General features: G+C 49.1%; 1 protein-coding gene across 1 annotated transcript in view; it reads right to left on the reverse strand.

The window, feature by feature from the left end:
• Positions 1 to 22,641, reverse strand: part of VPS4B (vacuolar protein sorting 4 homolog B) — a 582,532-nt gene that overhangs the window by 438,202 nt on the left and 121,689 nt on the right. Inside the window, exons 4-5 of the mRNA XM_069613692.1 lie at positions 19,348 to 19,415; positions 755 to 874 (exon numbers count right to left, since the gene is read on the reverse strand). Of these exons, the coding sequence (XP_069469793.1) occupies positions 755 to 874; positions 19,348 to 19,415 (188 nt within the window). The remainder of the gene's footprint in view (positions 1 to 754; positions 875 to 19,347; positions 19,416 to 22,641) is intronic.

Consider the following 22,641-nt stretch of genomic DNA (forward strand, 5'->3'; position numbering starts at 1 on the left):
ATCATTTGTCTATTATAATCCTTCTCTATTGCTGCGGCTAGACTTTGGAACAACCTCCCCCCGACATTAAGGAGCGCCCAAAGTCATCTCGGGTTCAGAAGAGCTCTTAAGACCATCCTGTTCTAATTTTTCTTCCTGGCCACCTTTTGTGGGATTACCTCTCTCTCCCCAGCGCCATGATGCCTCGGCGACCGTGCGCTCTATATATTCAACTAACATAACATAACAACCAGGTTTACCCATAAAGCAGATGCAAGTCCACAATCATAGCCATACTAGGAGCTTCCCTGCTGTGAACCAATCAAACGGATATGAGCAATTCACAAATAAATACGATTTCTTGAGTTTGGAACACCAAAAAGTAAATTGTACAGTTCTGTATGAATTACATTTTTAAAATGCCACACATCTGCTCCATATTGCTTTCGCAGTGGGTATGGCCTTTTGAGCGTAACATTTCAAATCCCCTGGGCCGACCATCACCTTGCTACAGCCACCTTCTGCTTCTGGTTTTTCCAAATCAAGATTTCTTGATCACTATAACTTTATATCTCCAGCATTATTTCAGCACCTGCCGGGAAGTGACTCTCAAATGCACCAAGACGGTCTAATTAAGTGCGGTGAGACTGGTCTGGAGGTTAATTACTTGAACATAAATCAATTTATACATGGATTTACTGCTATAAAAAAAAAAAAAGCATTCCTTATAGATCCATAGTAAAATTATGGCAAAAAAGATACAGTGTAATCTTACCAGTAAACAAATGTGGAAATTTAATAGGCAAAATCACAGCCTCTTTAAGTGCTTCTTTGGCTCCCTCAAGACCTGCAACATCATTCCACTTGATATTGGGCTTCTCCATAACAATGGCACCTACGGAGTAAAATAAACGGAAAGCTTAGCAAAACAAGCAACACTTCTGTCCAAAATAGATAAAAGAAAAAAGGAGAGTTATAGCCATCTTTTGGGGAAAGTAAGTTTCGAAATTGAAGCTGGTTATGCATTTGCCTAATGCTTTTAATGATGGAGGGAAGCCTTCAACATTTGCATTCAAGTCCTCTTCCCAAAGCATCTCAAACCTTTACTTCCAATCATTGTAGAAGGCTAAGCTACAGTTAAACCAACTGCTCCAGAGGGGCATGCTGGTAGGGCAATGTGGAATACGTTGGAGGAACATCCAATCGAAAGAACGTTACCAGTTGGTAAGTAACATGTTCTTCGAATGGATTGTGTCCTCCAACGTATTCCACATCTTTGACAGACTCCCAAAGCAGTACCAGAAAATGGAGGAGGGAAAAGAATTTAGAGTACCCAATCAGATGGCGGAATAAAGAACCACCTTACCAAAGGCCATATCTTGACCATGGATCGTATTCAGGGAATAATGTTTAACAAAGGTGTGGATAGAAGCCCATGTGGCTGCATCAAAAACATTCCTAATAGGAACACCCCGTTGTAGGGCTGTGGAAGTAGCCACGCCGCTAGTGGAATGAGCTCGCAACCCTTCAAGAGGGTCCTAACAGCCAATCGGTAACATTCAGTAATGGTGAGGATAATCCACCTGGACAAAGTCTGTTAACAGCCTGGCCCAATCAGTGTCCAGCATATCCCACAAAGAGTTGACCGTCCACTCTGACCCTGGAGATCCTAGAAATATAAAAGCTCAGAGCTCTCCTAGGGTCCAACCTATGGAGTTGCTCCTTTTCCTTACCAGGTTAAGGGGGATAGAAAGACGGAAGAACCACATTTTAGCTTAAATTAAAGACACTACCAGGTAGAAAGGAAGGATGTACCCTCTTTCAACCCTATCCTTGTGAAACACAGTAAAGGGTGGCTTAGATGAAAGTGCCTGCAATTTACTCACTCAGCGAGCGGAAGTAGCCGCAATCAAGAACACAGTCTTGAAAGACAATCTCAAAGGGCTAGAGTGCAAAGGTTCAAACGGAGCACCCAAGAATCTAAAAAAATGTCCAGAGAGCAAAACTGGGTTGCTTGCAAAAGTGTATCAAATTGTATTCGCCATGATACAGAGAATATTCAAAAAAAGTCAATTAATGACCTATTACTTAAGAAGAACAAGTTACTTTCTTACCTGGTAACGTTCTTTCGATGGGATGGTCCGACGATGTATTCCATATCTATGACAGGTAATGTCCACAGCTGTGCTGCTTTGGAAAATCTTTGGCGTCTGCGTCCTGCGTCGATGACGTTGATGCGCCGTCCTCGAGGACCTCTTCCGACGGCCGACGTCACCCGATGTGATAAGTAGGACGCACAACGCCCATAGCCTCAGTTATAGTTTATTCCCAGAACGTGTGCCACTAGTTTTCTGCCAGTCAGACACACAAGGCCTTGCGGAACGCAAGCTGCAATCGCAAAAGAAATTCTGCAGCGGGGAAGGCAGGGAGGGAGCGATATGGAATACGTCGTCGGACCATCCCATCGAAAGAACGTTACCAGGTAAGAAAGTAACTTGTTCTTCGAGGGGATTGGGTCCTCCGACGTATTCCATATCTATGACAGACTCCCAAAGCAGTACCAAGCAAGGAGGTGGGAAAGAATTAGAATACAAATTTAGCATGCCCAGTCAAATTGCAGAATAGAGAGCTGCCTTGCCAAAGGCCAGATCTTGCCCTCTGATGGAATCGAGGGAGTAGTGACGTACAAAAGTATGTACTGAAGCCCAGGTGGCTGCATCACAGATGTGACGAATAGGAACTCCCCTCTGCAGGGCAGTAGACGCAGCCACTCCCCTGGTAGAATGGGCCCGCAAGCCAGCCGGAGGGTCCTTATCCGCCAAGCGGTAACACTCGGAGATAGCTAAAATAATCCAATGAGACAAAGTCTGTTTCGTCACAGCTTGTCCCAAACGCTTTCCAGCGTAACCAATGAAAAGTTGATCGTCCACTCTGACCCGGGACATGCGCGAAATATAAAAGCTCAACGCTCTCCTAGGATCAAGCCTATGGAGCCTCTCCCCTTCCTTACCAGGATGTGGAGGAGGATAGAACGCCGGAAGAACAACCTTCTGGCTCAAATGAAAGTCCGAAACCACCTTCGGAAGAAAAGAAGGACGAACTCTAAGGACAACCCTGTCGTTCTGAAACACAGTGAAGGGTGGCTTAACTGAAAGTGCCTGTAAATCATTCACTTTGTGAGCGGAAGTAACCACAACCAAAAACACAGTTTTCAGAGTCAACAGCCTCAAAGGGCAAGAATGTAAAGGTTCAAACGGAGCACCCATAAGAAACTTAAGAACAAGGTTCAGATCCCAACCGGGCACCAGAAAAGGTGACGGAGGGAACACATTAGTGAGCCCTTTCAGAAACTGAAATTAAAGTAATTTTAAAATAGGAACACTCTTCAGACGAGCGCTTAAATATGGACAGCATCGCCAGATAACCTTTAATGGTCCCCACTTGCAAGCCCCTGTGGGCCAAAGAAAGCAAAAAAGACAGAACCATGGGAATGTCACATTCAAAAGGATCCACATTCTGAACTCTGCACCAGTCGCAGAACTTGCTCCAACAGCAACGGTACAGAGACTTTGTTGCCGGCCGCCTGGCCGATAGCAACACCTCCATCACGTCTTCAGGAAGGTCCCAATCCTTATACCTCAACCTTTCAGAAGCCAAGCGTGAAGATTGAGGGATCTGACCTCTGGATGAGGGATCTGACCTCTGGATGGAGAACCTGACCCCCCTCCCGTGAGAGCAGATCGTCTCGGTAGGGAAGACGACGTGGAGGGCAGAGGGACAAGTCTAGAAGGTCCGGGTACCACGTCCTCCGGGCCCACGCCCGCGCAATGAGGATCATTCGGGAACCGAACCTCCGTAACCTCCGCAGCACTTGCGGGATGACGGGGACTGGAGGAAAACGCGTACAGCAGTGGGAATGACCACTCCACCACGAACGCGTCTCCTAAGGCTCCTTTTGGAGGAAATTCCCACGAGCAAAACCTTTCGCACTTCCGGTTGACACTGGAGGCGAAGAGATCCACTGGAGGCGAAGAGATCCACTTGAGGGGTCCCCCAAAGGGCGAAGATCTCCAGGAGAATCTCCTGAGCCAGCTCCCACGTGAGGGATCGAGCTCTCCCTGCTCAGAGCGTCCGCCTCGTTGTCGTCTCCGGCCAGATGAACAGCCGAGATCGAAACTTCCTGCTGGATGGCCCAGAACTCGAGCTGCATCGCCTCCCTGCACAGCGGAAGTGACCCTGCCCCCCCCCCCTTTTGTTGAGGTAGTGCATGGCCACCGTGTTGTCCGTTAGAATCAGGACACTCTTTCCGCGCAGAGTCAGCAGAAAAGCCTTCAGGGCTAGCCTGACGGCCCTCAGCTCCAACAGATTGATATGGAGTCTGGACTCCGACAGAGACCAACGACCGCTGACTGTCAACTCGTTGGCATGAGCTCCCCATCCCGTGAGGGATGCGTCCATCACGATCGTCACCTCCGGCCAGGGCAGCCAAAATGGGGCCCCCCTTCATCAGATTGCCCTCGACGGCCCACCACAGAAGGTCCCGGGCCACCGAGGACGGCACCTGAACAGGGTCCGACAGCCTGCCTGAGGACTGAGACCACTGGAGCTTGAGTGCCCACTGCAAAGATCTCATCCGCAGACGAGCCTCTGGCACCAGAAGAATGCAGGATGCCATGAGGCCGAGCAGTCTCAAGAACTTGGACGCTGGGAGCTTCTGGGCAAGCTGAAACTTGTGCACCATCTGCTGAATGTGAAGAGCCCTCACCTGAGGAGGAAAACACTGCCCCATGGACGTGTTGAGCACTGCTCCGATGTACTGGAGCCGCTGCGTTGGTGTCAAATGGGACTTCTTTAAATTGAGGGAGAAGCCCAGCCTGTGAAGGGAGTGGCAGGTGACGGACAGATGATCCAGGACTTGCTCGGGAGAGCTCCCCCTGATCAACCAATCGTCCAGGTAGGGGTAGACGTGAATCCCCCCTTTCCTGGGATGCGCTGCCACCACCACCGTGAGCTTGGTGAAAACCCTCGGGGCGGAGGTCAATCCGAACGGCAGGACCCGAAACTGAAAGTACGAGTCGCCAACCATGAACCTCAGGTACTTCTTGTGCTTGGGATGGATCGTCACATGGAAGTAAGCATCCTTGAGGTCGAGAGACACCAACCAGTCCTGAAGTTGAAGGGCCTGGGGGACTTGAGAAAGAGTCACCATCTTGAACTTGTCCTTCCTGAGGAGCTGGTTCAAACCACGCAAGTCCATGATGGGTCTCAATCCTCCGTCTTTCTTCGAAATCAAAAAATAAGGGGAATACCATCCCTTGTTCCTCTCCGCTACAGGCACCTGTTCTACAGCGCCTTTCTCCAGCAGGGCTTGAATTTCCTGCGCAAGGAGCAGATCCGGACTCTTCAAAGAGAGGTTCCCTGGTGGATTGTCGTGAGGCCTCTGCCGAAAAGGAAGACAGTAGCCGTGGGTTATGATCTCCAGAACCCACACATCCGAAGTAATAACTTGCCACTCTACAAGAAGCTGCGCCAGCCTTCCCCCAACCGACGAACCATGGGACCTGGCCTCATGACTGAGTGGTAGCGGCTGCGGCGTTGCCTGAGGGCAAAGAGGCAACTGCCCGAGCGGCCTTGGCACCTCGAGTACCTTTGTTTCCACCTCTGGCACTCTTATGATGGCCTCTTTGACTGCTAGCTCCCCTCGCTTTACTGAAGGACGAGTAATAGCGAAAGGAACCTCCCCTCCATTGCTGTCCCCTAGGACAAAAAGGCGGAGGTTGGCGAACTGCAGCGCCCAACGACTTCGCTGCAGCTTAGGAGGTCTGCAACCTCTCAAGGCTCTCGTCAGCCTTGCTGCCAAAAAGGTGTTCACCGTCAAAGGGCATGTTGAGGAGCCGGGACTGCACATCAGGAGCGAACCCAGACTTCCGCAACCACGCAAACCTGCGCATTACGGTGCTCGCTGCCATGGACCGGCTGACACAATCCGCCAAGTCCAAACCCAACTGAACGGCCTCACACATAGCATCCTTGCCATCCTGAACCATAGCAAGGAAGCCATCCCGTTCGCCCCCTTCGGGAATATGTTCAGCCGCTAATGCAACACAGTTCCACAGAGTGTGAGTGAAACGAGACAAGGCACATATGGAGTTGGCCGCCTGAAGCGCCATACCCCCTGAAGAAAACACTTTCTTCGCCCAGCCGTCAAAACGTTTGTCGTCCCTATCCAGAGGGATGGTAGGATACAACGCCTGCTTTGCCGGGGCCATAGCCGCCTGCACCACCAAACTCTCCGGAGTGGGATGCCTAGACAAGTAGCAGGGGTCGCTACCGGCTGGATGGTATATTCGCGACAAAGAGTTGCCCTCTGCCGGGAGACTCTCCGGAGCAGTCCAAGCCGCCGCCACCCTTCTCTGCAGAGCCATATGAAAAGGCAAAACCGGGTCAGTGGGTGGACCGAGATCAAGGATGTCCGTGAGATCATCCTGAACGAATTCCCCTGGGGGAGCTGACCAACCCAAGTACTCGGTAACCCGAGACATAAGGCGCCGATATGAAGAATCAGCATGGGAGCCAGGCTCCGGCCTGCAAAATTCCACCTCCGGAGAGGTGTCCAGTCCACTGGCATCATGCAGCGACTGCCGCAGGTCATCAAATTGGCTATGACCCGAGATAAGGTCATCTGGAAACGTAATCGGAACCAGGCTGCCATCAGAGCCTTCATCACCCTCTGAAATGTTATCCAGGCGGGGAGAGGAAGACCTCTGTGGACCAAAGCAGTGCCGGACCTTAGCCATAGCCTTTCTAGGGGCAAACCACGTGCCACGGGGCCCCTCCGACACCACCGCCTCGAAAGGCATCGAGGGCGCCGAACGAGTCGGCGCCGAGCGAATCGGCGTCGACGTCAGCTGCAGCGCCGCCAGCATCGGCGGTGTCGACACAGTCCTCGAAGCCGGAGCTCCGAGCGTGTCTCTCGACAACCTAGGCGCTGACGGTGTTGACAACCCCCTCAGAGGCGGAGCCTCGAGAGAAATCGTCGACGACCTCGGCGCCACAGGCGTCGACGCCTTTTTCGAAGATGGCACAGGATCACACGGTCTCGAGCGCGTCGAGAACCGGGAACTGGCATGGGCATGGTGAGAACGGCTACCCTTGTCCGAGCGGGACCTCTCCCGCGAGCCGTGCCGACCACCCGAGCCCAAAGGCGTACGAGCGGTGTCTCTCGACTGGTGCCGACCGAACCTACTCGGAGGTGCGGACGGACCAGTGCCCTGCGATTCAAGAATCGCTAGCATCTGCTTCCCGAAGGAAGCCCATTCCTCCGGTGTCGCTTGCATGGAGGGATAAGCGACCCGCCGACGGGCGGAGTCCTCGGAAGAGGACGGGGAAGGCGACCTATGCCGGCGCTTCCGGGAATGCCTCGAAGAGGTGGAGGAGTGGCGAGACCGACTCCTGGAAGGAGACCCACTGGACTTCCGATGATGATGCAGAGAGTCGCCCCTCGAGTCATCTGTCGAAAGCCCCGAAGACCTCGACTTCCGGGGCTTAGACACCCGGCCTACCGACAGCTTCTTCTTGCGTTCCCGCAAGGCCTTTGCCATGAGCGACTGGCAGTCGACAGTCGTCCGTATCGTGGGCCTCCCAGAGGCACCAGAGGCAGGCATCGTGCGAGTCCGTGACCGACATCTTGGACCCACAGTCCCCGCAGTTCTTGAAGCCCGGACGCGGGGTTGATGATGAGCAAGACATCGCCACGAGCAGGTCTTCACAACAAACCAAACAGGTTCAACGAACCGAGAATAGAAAACAGCAAACTCCAACGAGTCGAGGCGTACCGAGATTCACGAAGCGAACACGTTCGCGGAAAAAACGGAACTGAGGCTATGGGCGTCGTGCATCCTACTTATCACATCGGGTGACGTCGGCCGTCGGAGGAGGTCCTCTGGGACGGCGCATCGACGTCATCGATGCAGGATGCAGACGTCAAAGATTTTCCGAAGCAGCACAGCTGTGCACATTACCTGTCATAGATATGGAATATGTCGGGAGGACCCAATCCCCTCGAAAACAACATTATATCACATAACACGACAGAATGGGTAAACATAACACATGGCTAAAATTAGTCCATCACAACAACCATTCATAGTGCAGCATTCAGACCATACATCATACACAGTGACATTCAACCGACCAACAATAGTTTAAAAAATGACATAATTGATTAACAATCAGGGGTGGGATAACCATTCCTCACAACCCGTCTGGTTATTTTAATATTTAGAAATTGATTAACATACAGCAATAGAACCAATTAAAAACAAACAATCTATCGAAAGGGTGGATCTGGGAAGAAAATTGTTTTCTAGATCACATCCCTCAGGGGTAGACTCAAGCGGTTTCGACGTAGAATGTATATTGAATAACGTCTTCATCAGGAGAAACAAAGCAAAAAGCTTGTATGCATTGCCATTCGGATACAGGATGAAAAAGAAGGGACAATGAGCTGGAATCTGATCGCAAAAGGAACTGCAGCTGCAATTAAAAGAACGCTCCTCTTGCTGGCCCCCTACAGTGATAGATATAGTGGGGTTACCTCCTGGTAGGTGCAGCGGAGTAAGTCGTGTCAGCAATGGATTTCCTGGTATGATTAAAGTAAATCCATGGGCGGCATAGGCGGCTATTAATAGCTTAGGCTACCCGCACGCCAGCCTACCAGTTAACGTGCGTATCTTGCCCTTTTATGCATGTAAATATGGCAAATACGGACTATTTAATTTTGTACTGCGTACCGTGTACGCTTTGATTTATTCATTAAAAAAAACATACTTTCCACCACTAGATGGCAATGTAGCATTTCTTTTGTCAGCAGCATAGCCTTCTTATGCATGATGGTGAATTTCCAACTGAAAGACCAAATCTGTGACAGCTAAGCGAGCAACACAATAAAGCACGCATCCTTTTCAAATGTGTTCATACCCATAACGTATGTGTTGGATAAGTTTTGCTCTCTTGCAGAGGAGAAAACTAATTTTTACTCTCTTGAAATTGCATTTACGCTCCAATTTGGAAAATCATGCGTAAAATACTCCCACCTCAAAATCTTATCTGGAGCACTGCCGCACGCGAAACGCAGTGTACGAGCTGTTAAACGGAGCACCCAGGAATTTCAAAACCAAATTCAGATCCCAAACCGGCACCTGGAAAGGGAACAGTGGGAACACATTAGTGAGCCCTTTAAGAAATTGGGAAATCAAAGGAATCTTACAGTAAGAACATTCTTGAGATGAGCGCTTGAAGATAGACAGTGCCGCCAGGTAACCTTTAATGGTACCCACTTGAAGGTCCCTGTGGGCCAAAGAAAGTAAGAAAGACAAAACCACAAGAATTGAACACTGAAAACGATCAACATTTTGTCCTCTGCACCAGTCGCAAAACTTACGCCAACGGCAAAGGGATTTTGTTGCTGACCTCCAGGTCGAAAGCAACACCTCCATCACATCATCCGGGAGATCCCAATCCTTATACCTCAACCTTTCAGAAACCAAGCGTGAAGGTTGAGAGTTCTGACCTCTGGATGGAGAACCTGACTGACCCCCGACCCCCAGGCTCCCATTTCTAGAAGGTCCGGGTACCATGCTCTCCTGGCCCAATCCGGAGCAATGAGGATCATGTGGGATCCGAACCTCCGTAACCTCCTTAACACTTGAGGATTGACAGGGGCTGGAGGAAATGCATACAGCAGTGGGAATGACCAATCCATTACGAATGTGTCTCCTAAGGCACCTCTTGGAGGAAATTCCCTTGAGCAGAATCTCTCGCACTTCCGGTTGGCACTGGTGGTGAAGAGATCCACTTTGGGGTTCCCCAAAGGGTGAAGATCTTCCCACTGAGCCAACTCCCACTCATGAGCAATCGTGCTCTGCCTGCTCAGAGCGTCCGCTGCCGCATTGTCCTCTCTGGCCAGATGAACTGCCAAGAGCGAAATTCCTTGCTGGATTGCCCAGAACCAGAGCTTCATTGCCTCTCTGCACAACGGGAGTGACCCTACCCACCCTTTTTTGTTCAGGTAATGCACGGCCACTGTGTTGTCCATCATGATCAGGACACTCTTCCCCCGCACAGACGGCAGAAAAGCCTTCAGGGCCAGCCTGATGGCCGTCAGCTCCAACAGGTTGATTTGAAGTTTTGACTCCGACTGAGACCATCGACCGCTGGCAGTCAAGTCTTCGGCATGAGCTCCCCATACTGTGAGGGATGTGTCCTTCACTACAGTCACCTCCGGTCACGGTTGCCAAAACGGCTCCCCCTTCTGATGAACCTGATGGTTCCCCCTCGTTGGACCACCACAGAAGAACCTGGGAGACCGAGATTGGAATCTGAACAGGATCCGACATCTTGCCCGAGAACTGCGACCACTGCATCTTGAGGACCCATTGAAGGGATTTCATCCTCAGCCTCGCCTCTGGCACCAGAGAAATGCAGGATGCCATGAGGCAGAGCAACCTTAAGAATTCGAAAGCTGGGAGACTCTGGGCATGTTGAAACTTGTCCACCATCTGCACAATGTGATGAGCCCTCACGTTGGGAGGTGAGCACTTCCCCAAGGACGTGTCCAACACAGCCCCCATGTACTGGAGCTGTTGGGAAGGTGTCAGATGAGACTTCTTGAAATTGAGGGAGAAGCCCAGCTTGTGGAGGGAGCGGCAGGTGAGACCGAGGTGATCCAATGCTTGCTCTGGAGAACATGCACGGATCAGCCAGTCGTCCAGGGAGGGGTAGACGTGAATCCCCCCCTCACCTGAGACACAATGCCACCACCACCATGAGCTTGGTGAAGGCCCTCGGGCGGAGGTCAATCTGAATGGCAGGACCGGAAACAAAGTGCAAGTCGCCAGCCGCAAACCTCAGGTACTTTATGCTTGGGATGGATCGGCACATAAAAGTAAGCATCCTGTAGGTCCAGAGACACCACCCAATCCTGAAGTTGAAGGGTCTGCAGGACTTGAGAAAGAGTGACCATCTCGAACTTGTCCTTCCTGAGAAGTTTGTTCAACCAAGGCAAGTCCAGGATGGGTCTCAATCCCCAGTCTTTCTTTGGAATCAAAAAATATGGTGAATACCATCCCTTGTTCCTCTCCGCTACAGGCACCATTTCAATAGCGCCTTTCTCTAGCCGGGGCAAGATTTCCTGCACAAGGAGCAGATATGGAAGCTTCAAAGAGATTCCCTGGTGGATTGTCATGAGGCCGCTGTAGGACGGGAAGGCAGTAGCCGTGGGCTATGGTATCCAGAACCCACGCATCTGAAGTAATGGCTCGCCATTCTTCCAGATGCTGAGACAGTCTGCCCCCAACTGGCGAACCATGGGACAATGCCTCATGACTGTTTAGGAGCGGCTGCGGCAGCGCCTGAAGGCAAAGAGGCAGCTGCATGAGCTGCTTTGTCACCTCTATTTCCCCGACCACCACAGGTACTTTTAGGCTGACCCCTTTGAATGGCGGCTCCTCTCGTTCTACCAAATGAAGAGTAGTAACACAAAGAATCTCCCCTCCACTGCTGTCCCCTAGGGCAGAGGTTGACGCACAGCTGCGCTTAAAGGTTTCGCCACAGCTTTTGAGGTCTGCAAACTCTCAAGGCTCTCGTAAGCCTGGCTGCCAAACAAATGCACGCCATCAAGGGGCATGTTCAAAAGACTGGCTTACACATCCGGAGCAAAACCCGACTTCCGCAACCACGCAAATCTGCGTATAACGGTGCTTGCAGCCATGCACCGGTTAACACTGTCGGCCGTGTCCAAACCCGACTGAATGGATTCACACATGGCACCCTTGCCTTCTTGCACGAGAGCAAGGAACCCATCCCTTTCGGGAATATGCTCAGCTGCAAGAGAAACACAGCTCCATCGACTGTGTGAAAATCTTGCCAAGGCACAAGTGGAGTTGGCTGATTTCAGTGCCATACTCCCTGCAGAAAACACCTTGCGTGCCAAACCATCGAAGCGTTTGTCGTCTGCATCAGGAGGGATGGTAGGGTACGCTACCTGCCTCGTGGTGGCCGTAGCCGCCTGAACCACCAAACTCTCGGGAGTGGGGTGAGAGGAAAGGTACTGGGGTCGCTACCGGAAGGGCAGTATTTTTTGGTTAACGATTTATTAACTCCCGGAAGAGATTCCGGGGACTGCCAAGCAGCCGCCACCCTTTTCTGTAATGGCAGATGAAAAGGTAACACCGGGTCAGAGGACGGACCTTGATCCAAAATGTCCGTTCGATCATCTTGTACAAAAGCTTCAGGAGGACTGGAGTAGCCCAGATACTCCGTGACCCCAGCCATGAGCCTCCTGTAGGATGAATCAGCATAAGCCCCAGGCTCAGGCCTGCCAGATTCCACCTCCAGACAAGTGTCCAAACCACTGGCTACATTAAGAGATTGCCTCAACTCTTCCAATTGACTGTCTCCAGAAAATACAGGAGCCACATCAGGCCCAACGGGGTCAACATCGAAATCTGACCTCTCCTCCTCATAGATGTCATCCAGAGGGAGTTAAAAGTCCTGCCTTGGGCAAGAAGTGGGCCTGGAGTCCACCACAGGCCTCACAGACTTGCAAGTAGCCTTCCCAGTAGCAGTGATGTCCATCTGTAAAATTCAAGCAAAAAGCCACAAAGGCGTAGAGGGTGCCGAAGGCTGGGGGGGTGGGAGGGGAAGGAGTCAAAGCTTCGATGTCGGTATCCGATGGACACATTTCGCTGACTGAGTCAACCCCGATTGAGCCCTTACCAGGTTTCTGCGGTCTCGCTGGAGGCGAGGACCGAGACCTTGAAGCACGTCTCTTGCGACTATCCCGAGTCTTGTCCGAACGGGACATCGAAGGTGCCCGATGAGTCGCGTCGAGGACCCGAGCCCGAAGGTGTGCTTTGACCGTTCCTTGCTGGCTTCATCAGAAGGCGCAGTCCGAACTGTGCCCTGCGATTGAAAAAATCGCTAACATCCGCTCCCTGAAGGCAGCCGAGCACTTGGTCGGACAAGCCACTTCCCTCACGGCTCCATCCTCCGAGGAGGACGGGGAAGGCGACCAGTGACAACGCTTCCTAGAATACTGAGACGAGGAAAAATGACGGGAACCAGTCTGGGTTCGAGACCCCCGGTACTCCTTCCGACGCCGAGAGTCGCCCCTCGAATCGTCAGTGGCCATCCCCTTGGACCTAGATTTACGTGACTACTGGGTTTAGAACCTTGCTAAAACGTCATCTTATGAGAGTGGTAGTATATGTTTATTTTTATCCTTTGATTCAACTAAGCTACCACTTCCATTCAGTGAATTTTTACTAAGTATTTTATCTTGTTTGTGATATTAATAATGCGTTTACTTTGTCACCACTTTGACCCTGTTCACTCTAGAACTGCTTCCTATATTGATATCTTCTGTTCTACTGGCCCCTCAGTCCCCGGTGTAGACTTCCTCTTGGATGACACGTAGGGGTCTCAGGAGTCAGTCAGCCATGGAGGCTACTCTAGATTCTTTGAAATCTGCTGAGGAGGCTCATTCTCCAATTTCGAAAGAACTCATTCTCCCTTTGAATATCTCCTCTGCTTCTCTGGGTAAGCCCCCTACCACTCAAGTTCTCGACCCCTTGGACTCTACTGTACTGAAAAGTACTGTTCATGCTCAAATTCATTCTCGGGATAGGAGTGAGGTTTTTAATGCAATGGGCATCATCCCACGTATTATGTGTGACAATAGTTGTATTTTCAATGGAATTCATGGTATTTCCATTGATGCTCAGGAAGAACGTTTAGCAGCTACTTTAGCTATGCATTTGGACGATGGGGGTAGCTTTATTAGGGCGGGTCACTATTTTGATGCATCTAATAATGAAATGTTGAATGCTACCCATCTGACTCCTATTTCTTCACATTCAAAGATGTCCTGGTCTGTTCCAAAGTTGAATGTCTCCGGTTCTAACTGTACAAAAGTACCTGCTGTTTCTAATGTTGTTACCGTCCCACAATCTTCCCTGTTAGAGGGTAATATCATTTGGAAAAAGCACCCCTCCGAGACAAACAAAACTGCCTTCAAGTCCATTTCCAGAGACTACAAAATAGCCACTACACGAGCTAAGGCAGACTCCTATAAGACTAGGATTAGCAACGCCAATTCTGATACTAAGGAAATCTTCGCTATATTCAGGGAATTGGAATCCCCATCCGTACCACCCTCCACCATCACCAAAGATGAGACCTGGTGCAACCAAATTCAAGCAGCCATGCTACACAAGCTAGATACCCTACACTCCAAAATCCTAGCGCACCAAAAAGCACTATCCGCTCTACTTGATCGCACTAAAGCTCCTCCAGCCCAATCGCCAGACGTTCCCAGTCAAATACCTTAATTTGAATTTTCGAACATGACTGAACCTGAGGTCATTGCACTCATTAAATACATTACGCCCTCAAACTGCAAGGGCGATACTTGCCCCTCCCACATTATCAAAGACTGCGCTCCAGCCCTGGTTCCGTTCATCACTGCCTTCATCAACGCCTCTTTCCAATCATCCCATGTACCGACTTCTCTAAAAGAAGCTTGGGCCAAATCTCTCCTAAAAAAACCTCTCTCGACCCCTCCATCCCAGGGAACTACCGTCCCATCACAACCGTCCCTTTTCTGTTAAAGATCTTGGACAAAGCAGCCTACCTGCAGATTCAAAAGTTTATTGAAGACAACCACCTCCTTGGCCTACGCCAGTCGGGCTTCCGCCCTCGACATGGTACCGAGACGGCACTACTTGACCTAAAAAATCAAATAGACGACCTAAGAGATGCAGGCAACCCAGCTCTCCTCCTGCTCCTTGACCTCTCTGCGGCCTTCGATCTGGTCGAACACAAACCGCTATGCCACCATCTCACAAACTCAGCCCACTTCTCTACCAAAGCATGCGATTGGATCTCCTCGTTCCTTCAAGAGAGGGTAATGAAGGTCTTCTCTGACTCCGCTAACGCTAAGCCCAGCTCCATCAAATGCGGAGTTCTACAGGGCTCCCGCATAGCCCCCACACTCTACAATCTCTTCACGAGGCTTCTCTTCAGGATTCTGGACTCCTTGGGCATCTCATATACAAACTATGCAGATGACACACAGGTCCTCATCCCCCTGTCAGGTGACTACACCACAGACCTGGACACACTCAACAGGATCTATGCCACCATCCAATCGTGGATGGCGGAGAACTGGCTCTGTCTAAACAGTGATAAGACCGAACTACTGCTTGTCGGCTCCCCATCTACACTAGGCAAACCTGACGCCAACTATCAATCTTTCACCGTGGATAATATTCCCATCAGAGTCTCCCAAACCATCAAAACACTGGGTGTATATCTAGAACCCAGCCTCACCATGGACAGACAGGTCAATGCCATCGCCTCCTCCGCAGCATATCACTCCAAACTCATCAATGCCATCAGGCCCTTCCTATCTCAGCAAAACTGCATCTCAATTGCCAGAGCCATTATCGGCTCCAGACTTCTGTAATGCGCTGTTCATTGGAACCTCCCAAAAAAACCTCACCAAACTCCAGATTGCACAAAATAATGCCTTAAGAGCTGCTACTGGCACCTCTCGAAAGGAACACATCTCAGGGATCAGGAGGCAGGTACACTGGCTCCCCATCAAGGAAAGGGTGGTCTTCAAAACCCTGGCCCTTACACATAAATGTCTGCACGATCAGGCCACCCCTTATCTGACACAGAGGATTACCAGACAAACAGTCACCAGACCGTCTAGAGTAGCCTATGCTAATCGCATCACTGTCCCGCACACGTGCAGAGTGCGAGCAGGAGGCACTAACTTCCCCTCTATGGCGGCGACCCTATGGAACAACCTCCCAGCTCAGATTAGATCAATTGAGTCTCACACAGCCTTCCGCAAGGCCTTAAAAACCCAGCTCTTTGTATAAAAGAGCCTGTCAGTCTAGGTCTGCACCTCCCTATATCACCTAGCACACGCTCTGTTATGCCTCGTGCTACCTAGAAAAGTATATGAGTAACTAACTGTAACTTTCACTGTATACCCGCTGTAACTATGTAATAGGACTGTATATCGTCTGTAACCCTGTAACTGAATCTACTCAAGTATACCATATGGGGCCGCTTATTGTAACCCTCAAGCAAGCCTTCTTTAAATCTCCTTATAGCGCCTCTTTGCCTCTGGGCTGTAGTGCGCTCTACAAATACTAAAATAAATAAATAAAAAGAAATATAAAGTTCCAGCACTCAGGTGAGGGGACTTTTCAGACTTGATTCGTACCTCTGGCAAACCAGCAGGATACCCACGAATTTTCTGCGAGATTCGGAATTCGGAAGACCGTGCACCGCACAATGGACCAAGGTCCCAGGGTATTGCAGCCCCGCAAGGTCGCAGCACGAAGTGGGATGGCTCAAAATGCAGGTCTTCTTGTGTCTAGTGGGTCGCACCAGGCTATGGGTCATCATTTTCAGAGTCCCCAGGTCGATTGGAAAAAAAAGGGCTACAGCATGCTCCGGTTACACAGCAGGCTCTCCTGTCGCTGTAAATCACCTTAACCAAGGTTTCTTCATCTTCCTCTTCGGTTTTGGTTCCAGCGATTGGAGGACCTCTTCAGCTTCCAGGTTCGGACTTTCATGCAGGAATCCAGCCAATCAAACAGACTTTCAACCTTCAAACTTGGGGGGTTGGCAATCCTTTCAGGACAGCCAGCTTCCCAGTTTGAACTGGAATATTGCACTCAGTCTGGAAGACAAAGGGCTGCAGACTTTTGGATTCCTCCCTAGCTTCCTGCCTTCACAGACACTCTGGAGCCTAGGCGGGGAATCCAGAGGACTCCTGCCAAAGATAAAAATTACACAAAGGAATTTCCCACCCTGGATGTCAGGGGAAGGAACAAGAAATGACAAGGTACACCAAAATGGCGAAAAAACAAGACGGGGGACAATTTGGTAAAATGAGCACCCATGGGTGCATTTAATGGGGCTGTGCAAACAGCCTGCTGTAAAGGTGCACTGAATTAATAAAAAGGTTGACTGCCACCAGCCATTAAAGTTAGGTTTGTCCTTCTAACAAGGTTACATTGAAAATTAAAGGGGATACTCAGTATCTCCTCCGCACTCCACATAAGGTGGGGGTGCTGGCCTCACTTAATATAATGTAAAAGGGATCCAAAGATCCTTTCTACCTTTGGGAACTGTAGTTCTCTCAAAGTTAGCTGGAGAAAGTTAAAAGGGGAGCCCCTCTGCCAACCCAGCAACAATAGGCACTCATTGCCAAAACAAAAAAGGATAACTTTTAAAAGACAGTATGGAGAGTCTTAAAAATTACACCATTAAAAAGAGTAAAAGATTCTGTGAGTGTGTGAAAAGGTTCCCACTCACCAAGGTATAAGGAAAAATAATCCACCAGTAAAAGCAAAATGTTCTATGGTTGACACGTCAGGAAGATTCATCATTGCTATGAAAACCTTACCAAACACCCTGCCATTCTAGGCGGGAACGACCTCAGTGGCTGTTTTGTCTTCGGCTGGAATCCTGTGGATTCACCGTCCAGGCTCCAGAGTGTCTGGAAAGGCAGGAAGCAAGAGAGGAGCCCAAAACTATGCAGCGCTGTGTCTTCCACCTTGCCTGAAAGTAAACAACTACCAGTGGGGGGTGGGGGGGTTGGCTGTCCTGATTGGACAACCAAACCGCCCCTTGCAGTAAAATGCAGGGAGAGAATGCAGAGGTTGTGTTGTAGTTCCTGATAAAAACTCTGAACCTGCAAGCTGCTGACAAGTCGAAAACTGGAGCAAAACAGAAGAGGGTCCGCAGCCATTGCTTTTTACCCCTTGTAGGCGTGACAAATACTGATATGCAAATGGGTATTCCTCCTTTTCAAAAAGTACAGTGAGCTAAAAGCAATGGCTGCAGATTCTCACAGTGGGTACAAAAACACTGAACAGGTAGGTTATCATGCCATGTTCTATATAGAGAGGGGCGCCTGCTAACTTTTTTGCATTTTTGTATGGTTTAGCTCCCCATGAATAGGTGAGGCCTATACTAAATGTGCATAAGGTCTGACTTCCCTAGAATTACTGTTAGGTTATCTGAACAAGATCTATGCTTTGGTCTGTACTTTAAAGCATAGTGTTCTGTTTTTATAATTATGTTTATATATAATGTGATCGTACTTATTTACCCAAAATTCATCTTTGCCTACTTGGATTTAAATAAAGTCTTTATTCATACAATACATCAATACATAGTGTCTCAATGTTTCTTTGGACCATATGTAGGTTACAATTTCTTTGTACCTAGCTACAGCCCCCTCTCCCTCCCAAGGTAAGCCTGGTTGCACTGTCTACACTACCATATACTTAGGTGCTACATCCTTATAGCAAGAGTGGAGGCGTGTACTGTCTCAGTTGAATGGTTTTACTAAGATCTTAGTTGGACATCAGAAAAACTGTCCTAAAAAGGGGGCCCATCGGTGACACTCAGGAGGAGGTGAAGTCCTGAGAACACAAGGTAGAAAACTCCAGGCACCTCCGATTTAGAGAAAGCAAGCTAAGAGGGTAGTAAAAAAAGGGAGGTTTACAAAAAGGGACAAAGAATATTATGAAGTAAGTTATTTAAAGCTCAGAGGGGCAAAGAAGGGAAAACAGGAAGGACGAAAACTCCAAAGACAAGGAGACGGAAAGAAGGGTTCCAGACGAGGGATGAGAAGCTGCGGGGTGAAAAAGGAGGGGTTCAGGGAAGGACTTATTAGTCAGGTGAAGGCTAGCGTAGGTCAGCGAAGTCCCTCCAGCCACCTGGCCTCTGGACCACACCCAGGAATATCACATGGATATCAGGACCAGAGTAAAGACTTTTTTGAGAAAAGACAATTAGGCCAGGCAGTGTCCCGATTAGAAGTGTGACGCAATATCTCCAAAACCTGGTAACTATTAATCGAGTGAAGGACCCCCTAAAAGCACATTTATACAGACCGAAACACACACACCTTTCTTTGGATTACAATTTTATTGAGTCATAGAACTTTTTTGGATACAGCACTCCCACCTATTGGAATATTTTGTTGCTTGCCTCCAAAAGGTCAGAGGGCACTTGTTAGCATATTCTTTCGGGACATGTTCATTTATTTTGCACATACCTTGTTAATAGCCATAAGAAGTTTAACTACATGTTTGGTGTGTGCCTGATCCATTGATCTCGGCACCGATCCAGACAACTCCCATGCCAAGTTTGTATTGGTGTAGAGGTCTAATTACAAAGCATACATCATTTTAAAACACTAGGTCCAAATACATAGATGGGGTAGAACTTTCGTTGTAGTAATTTCCAGAGATACAATGAAAAGGTGGCTACCTTGAAGTTGGTTCTTTAATTTCTTCTTTTCAGGGTCACCAGACTCTCCTTCTCCATCACTTTCATTTCTAATTAAAAGGGGAGACAAGTTATAACATGTATTTATTTTAACATTATAGCAGCGCACCAACACTCCGGCATCAGGGCGTTAGTTACATAGGTGTAGTTGACAGCAATCAATACAAATAGGACACAATGAAAAGACGCATTATTCTGCAGGTAACAGTGCATACAGTGAAAAATAATGAGTTAGTCAAGTCCACAGTGGTGTGTGGGGCCAGAGGCAGGCAACTCCTGTATGAACAACAAAGTTTTAAGGTGCTTACGGAATGCCCAGTACGATGGTTCCAATCTGAGGTGGAGTGGGAAGGGCATTCCAATTCTCAAAAGCAAGGACCGGAAAGCTCACACCCCAAGATCTTTTATGCCTGAATCTTGGGGTCACCAACTTGTCCATGTGAATTGACCGAGTGGGTCTAGTCAAACTGAACTTTTGGAATTACTGCAAAAGGTACCTTGGGCGGTTCTGGCTAGGCGTTTGTGTGCGATCGGCAGGATTTTGCAAATAATCTGTTGTCCAATAGGGAGCCAGTGTGCTTCTCTTCTAGCCATGGAGATATGCTCCCGTCTGGGGATATTCAGGGTAGCCCCAGGAGCATTGCTCTGGATGGCCTGGAGTTTAAGGTTCCTGGTAGTAAGGGAGAATTCTAATTTCTGTGCCAATTCCCTTCAACCTTAGAGACCCCCAGCTCTTTTGCTGGACTTGAGGATAATTTTTATCCTGGAGTGAGCAAGACCTTTTTCTCACCCTCATGTATTTCTGATTTAGACTCTGCGTTTCCTTTGTTTTTGGAGTCTGACAAACTCCATAGGCATCTTCTTTTGTATTGCGACACACAACACCTTCAGTGCAGTGTCACAGAGAAGTCCATTGGATTTCTCATAAGATTTACATACCTTCTCTTGGGTGAACTACTGTTTCCAAGGATAGTAAAGTGAAATTGACTTTACTTACCTGTTTTTCCTATGTAGGTCCAGCACACCCCATTTTATGTGGAAGTGCTGAGTTGTTACTCAGTAACCCATGTTCCTACTTACTCATGTAACATTTCTAATGTTACCCTCACTACTTTAAATGGCTGGTGGCAGTGGTTTAATTTTCCTACCATTGTGCGTTGCTACCGCAGGCTGAATCCTCAACTGAAGTAGTGCACCCATAGGTGCCCATTTTGTCAAAACGGCCTTGGTCTCTTTTTGCCATTTCTTGCTTGTGAGGTCTTTCTTGGATTTTACTCTGTGCGCCAAACCAGGTTTAACCTTTTTGTTCAGTTAGCCTTTGGCAGGCTTCAGTGCTGAAAACTGTCTCTGGCTCCAGTGTGTCTGGCAGGGCAGGAAGTGAGGGTGGTGCCCAAAACTCCCTGTCCTTAGTCTCCTTGGTAACCTGAATGCACCCAGTGCCGATTAGCTGGCTGGCTGTCCTTGCAGGACAGCCACCCTGCTGTGTGAGTGACAGCTAGGTTGTGCATGAAGGGGAGGATCCTGCATAAAAGGAGAGGCTTCTTGAAACAATGAGTTGACCACTGGACGAAACATCCAACAAAGGAAACTGGAAGAGAAAGAAGTTTGCTGCACCCTCCTGGACCGTTGAACTGCCCGGTGAAGCCCTGCTGCAGTGCTGAAGCTCCAACTTCAAATCGACTAGAGATGCCCCAGAAAATACTTCTTCCCTTGGATTAGTGGGACCAACTAACCCCGGGATGAACTCCACTGGACCATCTTCACGGACTGGCTGTATTTGCGGAACAGAGTGCCAGGGGTCGAGAAATCCGTAGTAGAGTGCAATGTCTGAAATCTGGCTAGAAGCTCCAGGAGTCTCCAAGGGACCCTCGAGAAGCAGGACAACCAGAGGTTGAGTCCCCTCACCAGAGTGCAGGACCCAAGGAGTGAAGGAAGCCCAACCAGTATCCGAGATCCGCGACGGTGCCGTTTACCAAGTGCTGTAACCGCAAAGTGCTGCTGAACTGAAAAGAGCCTGTAGATGCCAACAGCCTCTTAAGTACCGCGCAGGAGCCCTATGAACGTCCTCCCTCTTGTCCCCACAACTGAGGCTCAGAAACAAGGGTCTACACCGCTGTAGCAAGAAAATCAGGCTGGACCACGCTTCTCCGAACCAGAGGTATTGTTTAGGCTTGGGGTACTTACTTTATTGACTTTTTAGCCGCGCTCTTCACAGTTGGGATTTGCATTGGCCTAGCTTTTAGAGTTGAAATCAACTCTCTTTTCACAGGCTTAACAGCTTGTGAACCTCCAAGTGATTGTTGTAACGACTCTAACTTTGTGCAAGACTTTGATCTAAGAAGTACATCAGATCCATAGACTGTGTCCCAAATGACTTATTTATATGATGTACCGCGCTGAAGCCAGCAGGCATCAGGGCACACCAAAAAGACAAATGATATACATATAAAACAGGATAGGGGTCAGCTCAACTGGGCGGGGGGACTAAATCAGTACTATTCACTTAAAAGGGTGCGTTTTTAGCATTTTCCTAAAGCTGTTCCGATACTTACAAGCCTTAGTTCGATTGGGAATCTGTTCCAGTTTTGGGCTGCTCTCACCGGAAATGCTCCACTAAGGCTGTTGGGCCGTTTGAAGGTCGGGCACTTGATTAGACCCAAGGCCTTTGATCTTACACATCTTGTTGGTATATATTGAGTGAACCTTTCTTTGAGATAAGCTGGGCCATGCCCAAACACGCATCTGTGTGCTAATGCCATGCTTTTGAAAAGTAACCAGTCTTCAACTGTGAGCCAATGGAGATTTGTTCTATCCTTGGTGATGTGTTCTCTCCTTGTTGTCCTCTCAATTATCCTCACGGCGTTATTAAGAATAATCTGGCATTTAGTTAGGCATCCCTTGCTGGCACCTAACATAAGTGCATTCCCGTAGTCCAGCCTCAACAGGATTGCTGCTCTCGCAATGGTGGCACCGTTTTCCTCGCTTAAGTAGGGTTGGATGGACTCGAGGAGACGGAGATCGTACCAGCAGTTTTTGTGCAAATACGTGACCAGTGCTTCGGCACCCATTGAGGCTTCTAGAAATAGGCCAAGTGCTTTCACTTTCTCAGTGACAATAATGGAGGAGTATTTAATGGGGAAAGACTTATTCTCAACTGAGTTTAGCTCGAACTTGGATTGAGCCAAAGATCATCATCTCATCACTTTGGCTGTCCTGGCTCCTGAAGACTCTTCTAGTCCATTGACTTTGATACCATTTGTCTCTCATAGGTGGTAG

Source organism: Ambystoma mexicanum, chromosome 5p (assembly GCF_040938575.1).
Source record: "Ambystoma mexicanum isolate Mex_15411 chromosome 5p, UKY_AmexF1_1, whole genome shotgun sequence".
In the NCBI taxonomy this organism is placed as follows: Eukaryota; Metazoa; Chordata; class Amphibia; order Caudata; family Ambystomatidae; genus Ambystoma; species Ambystoma mexicanum.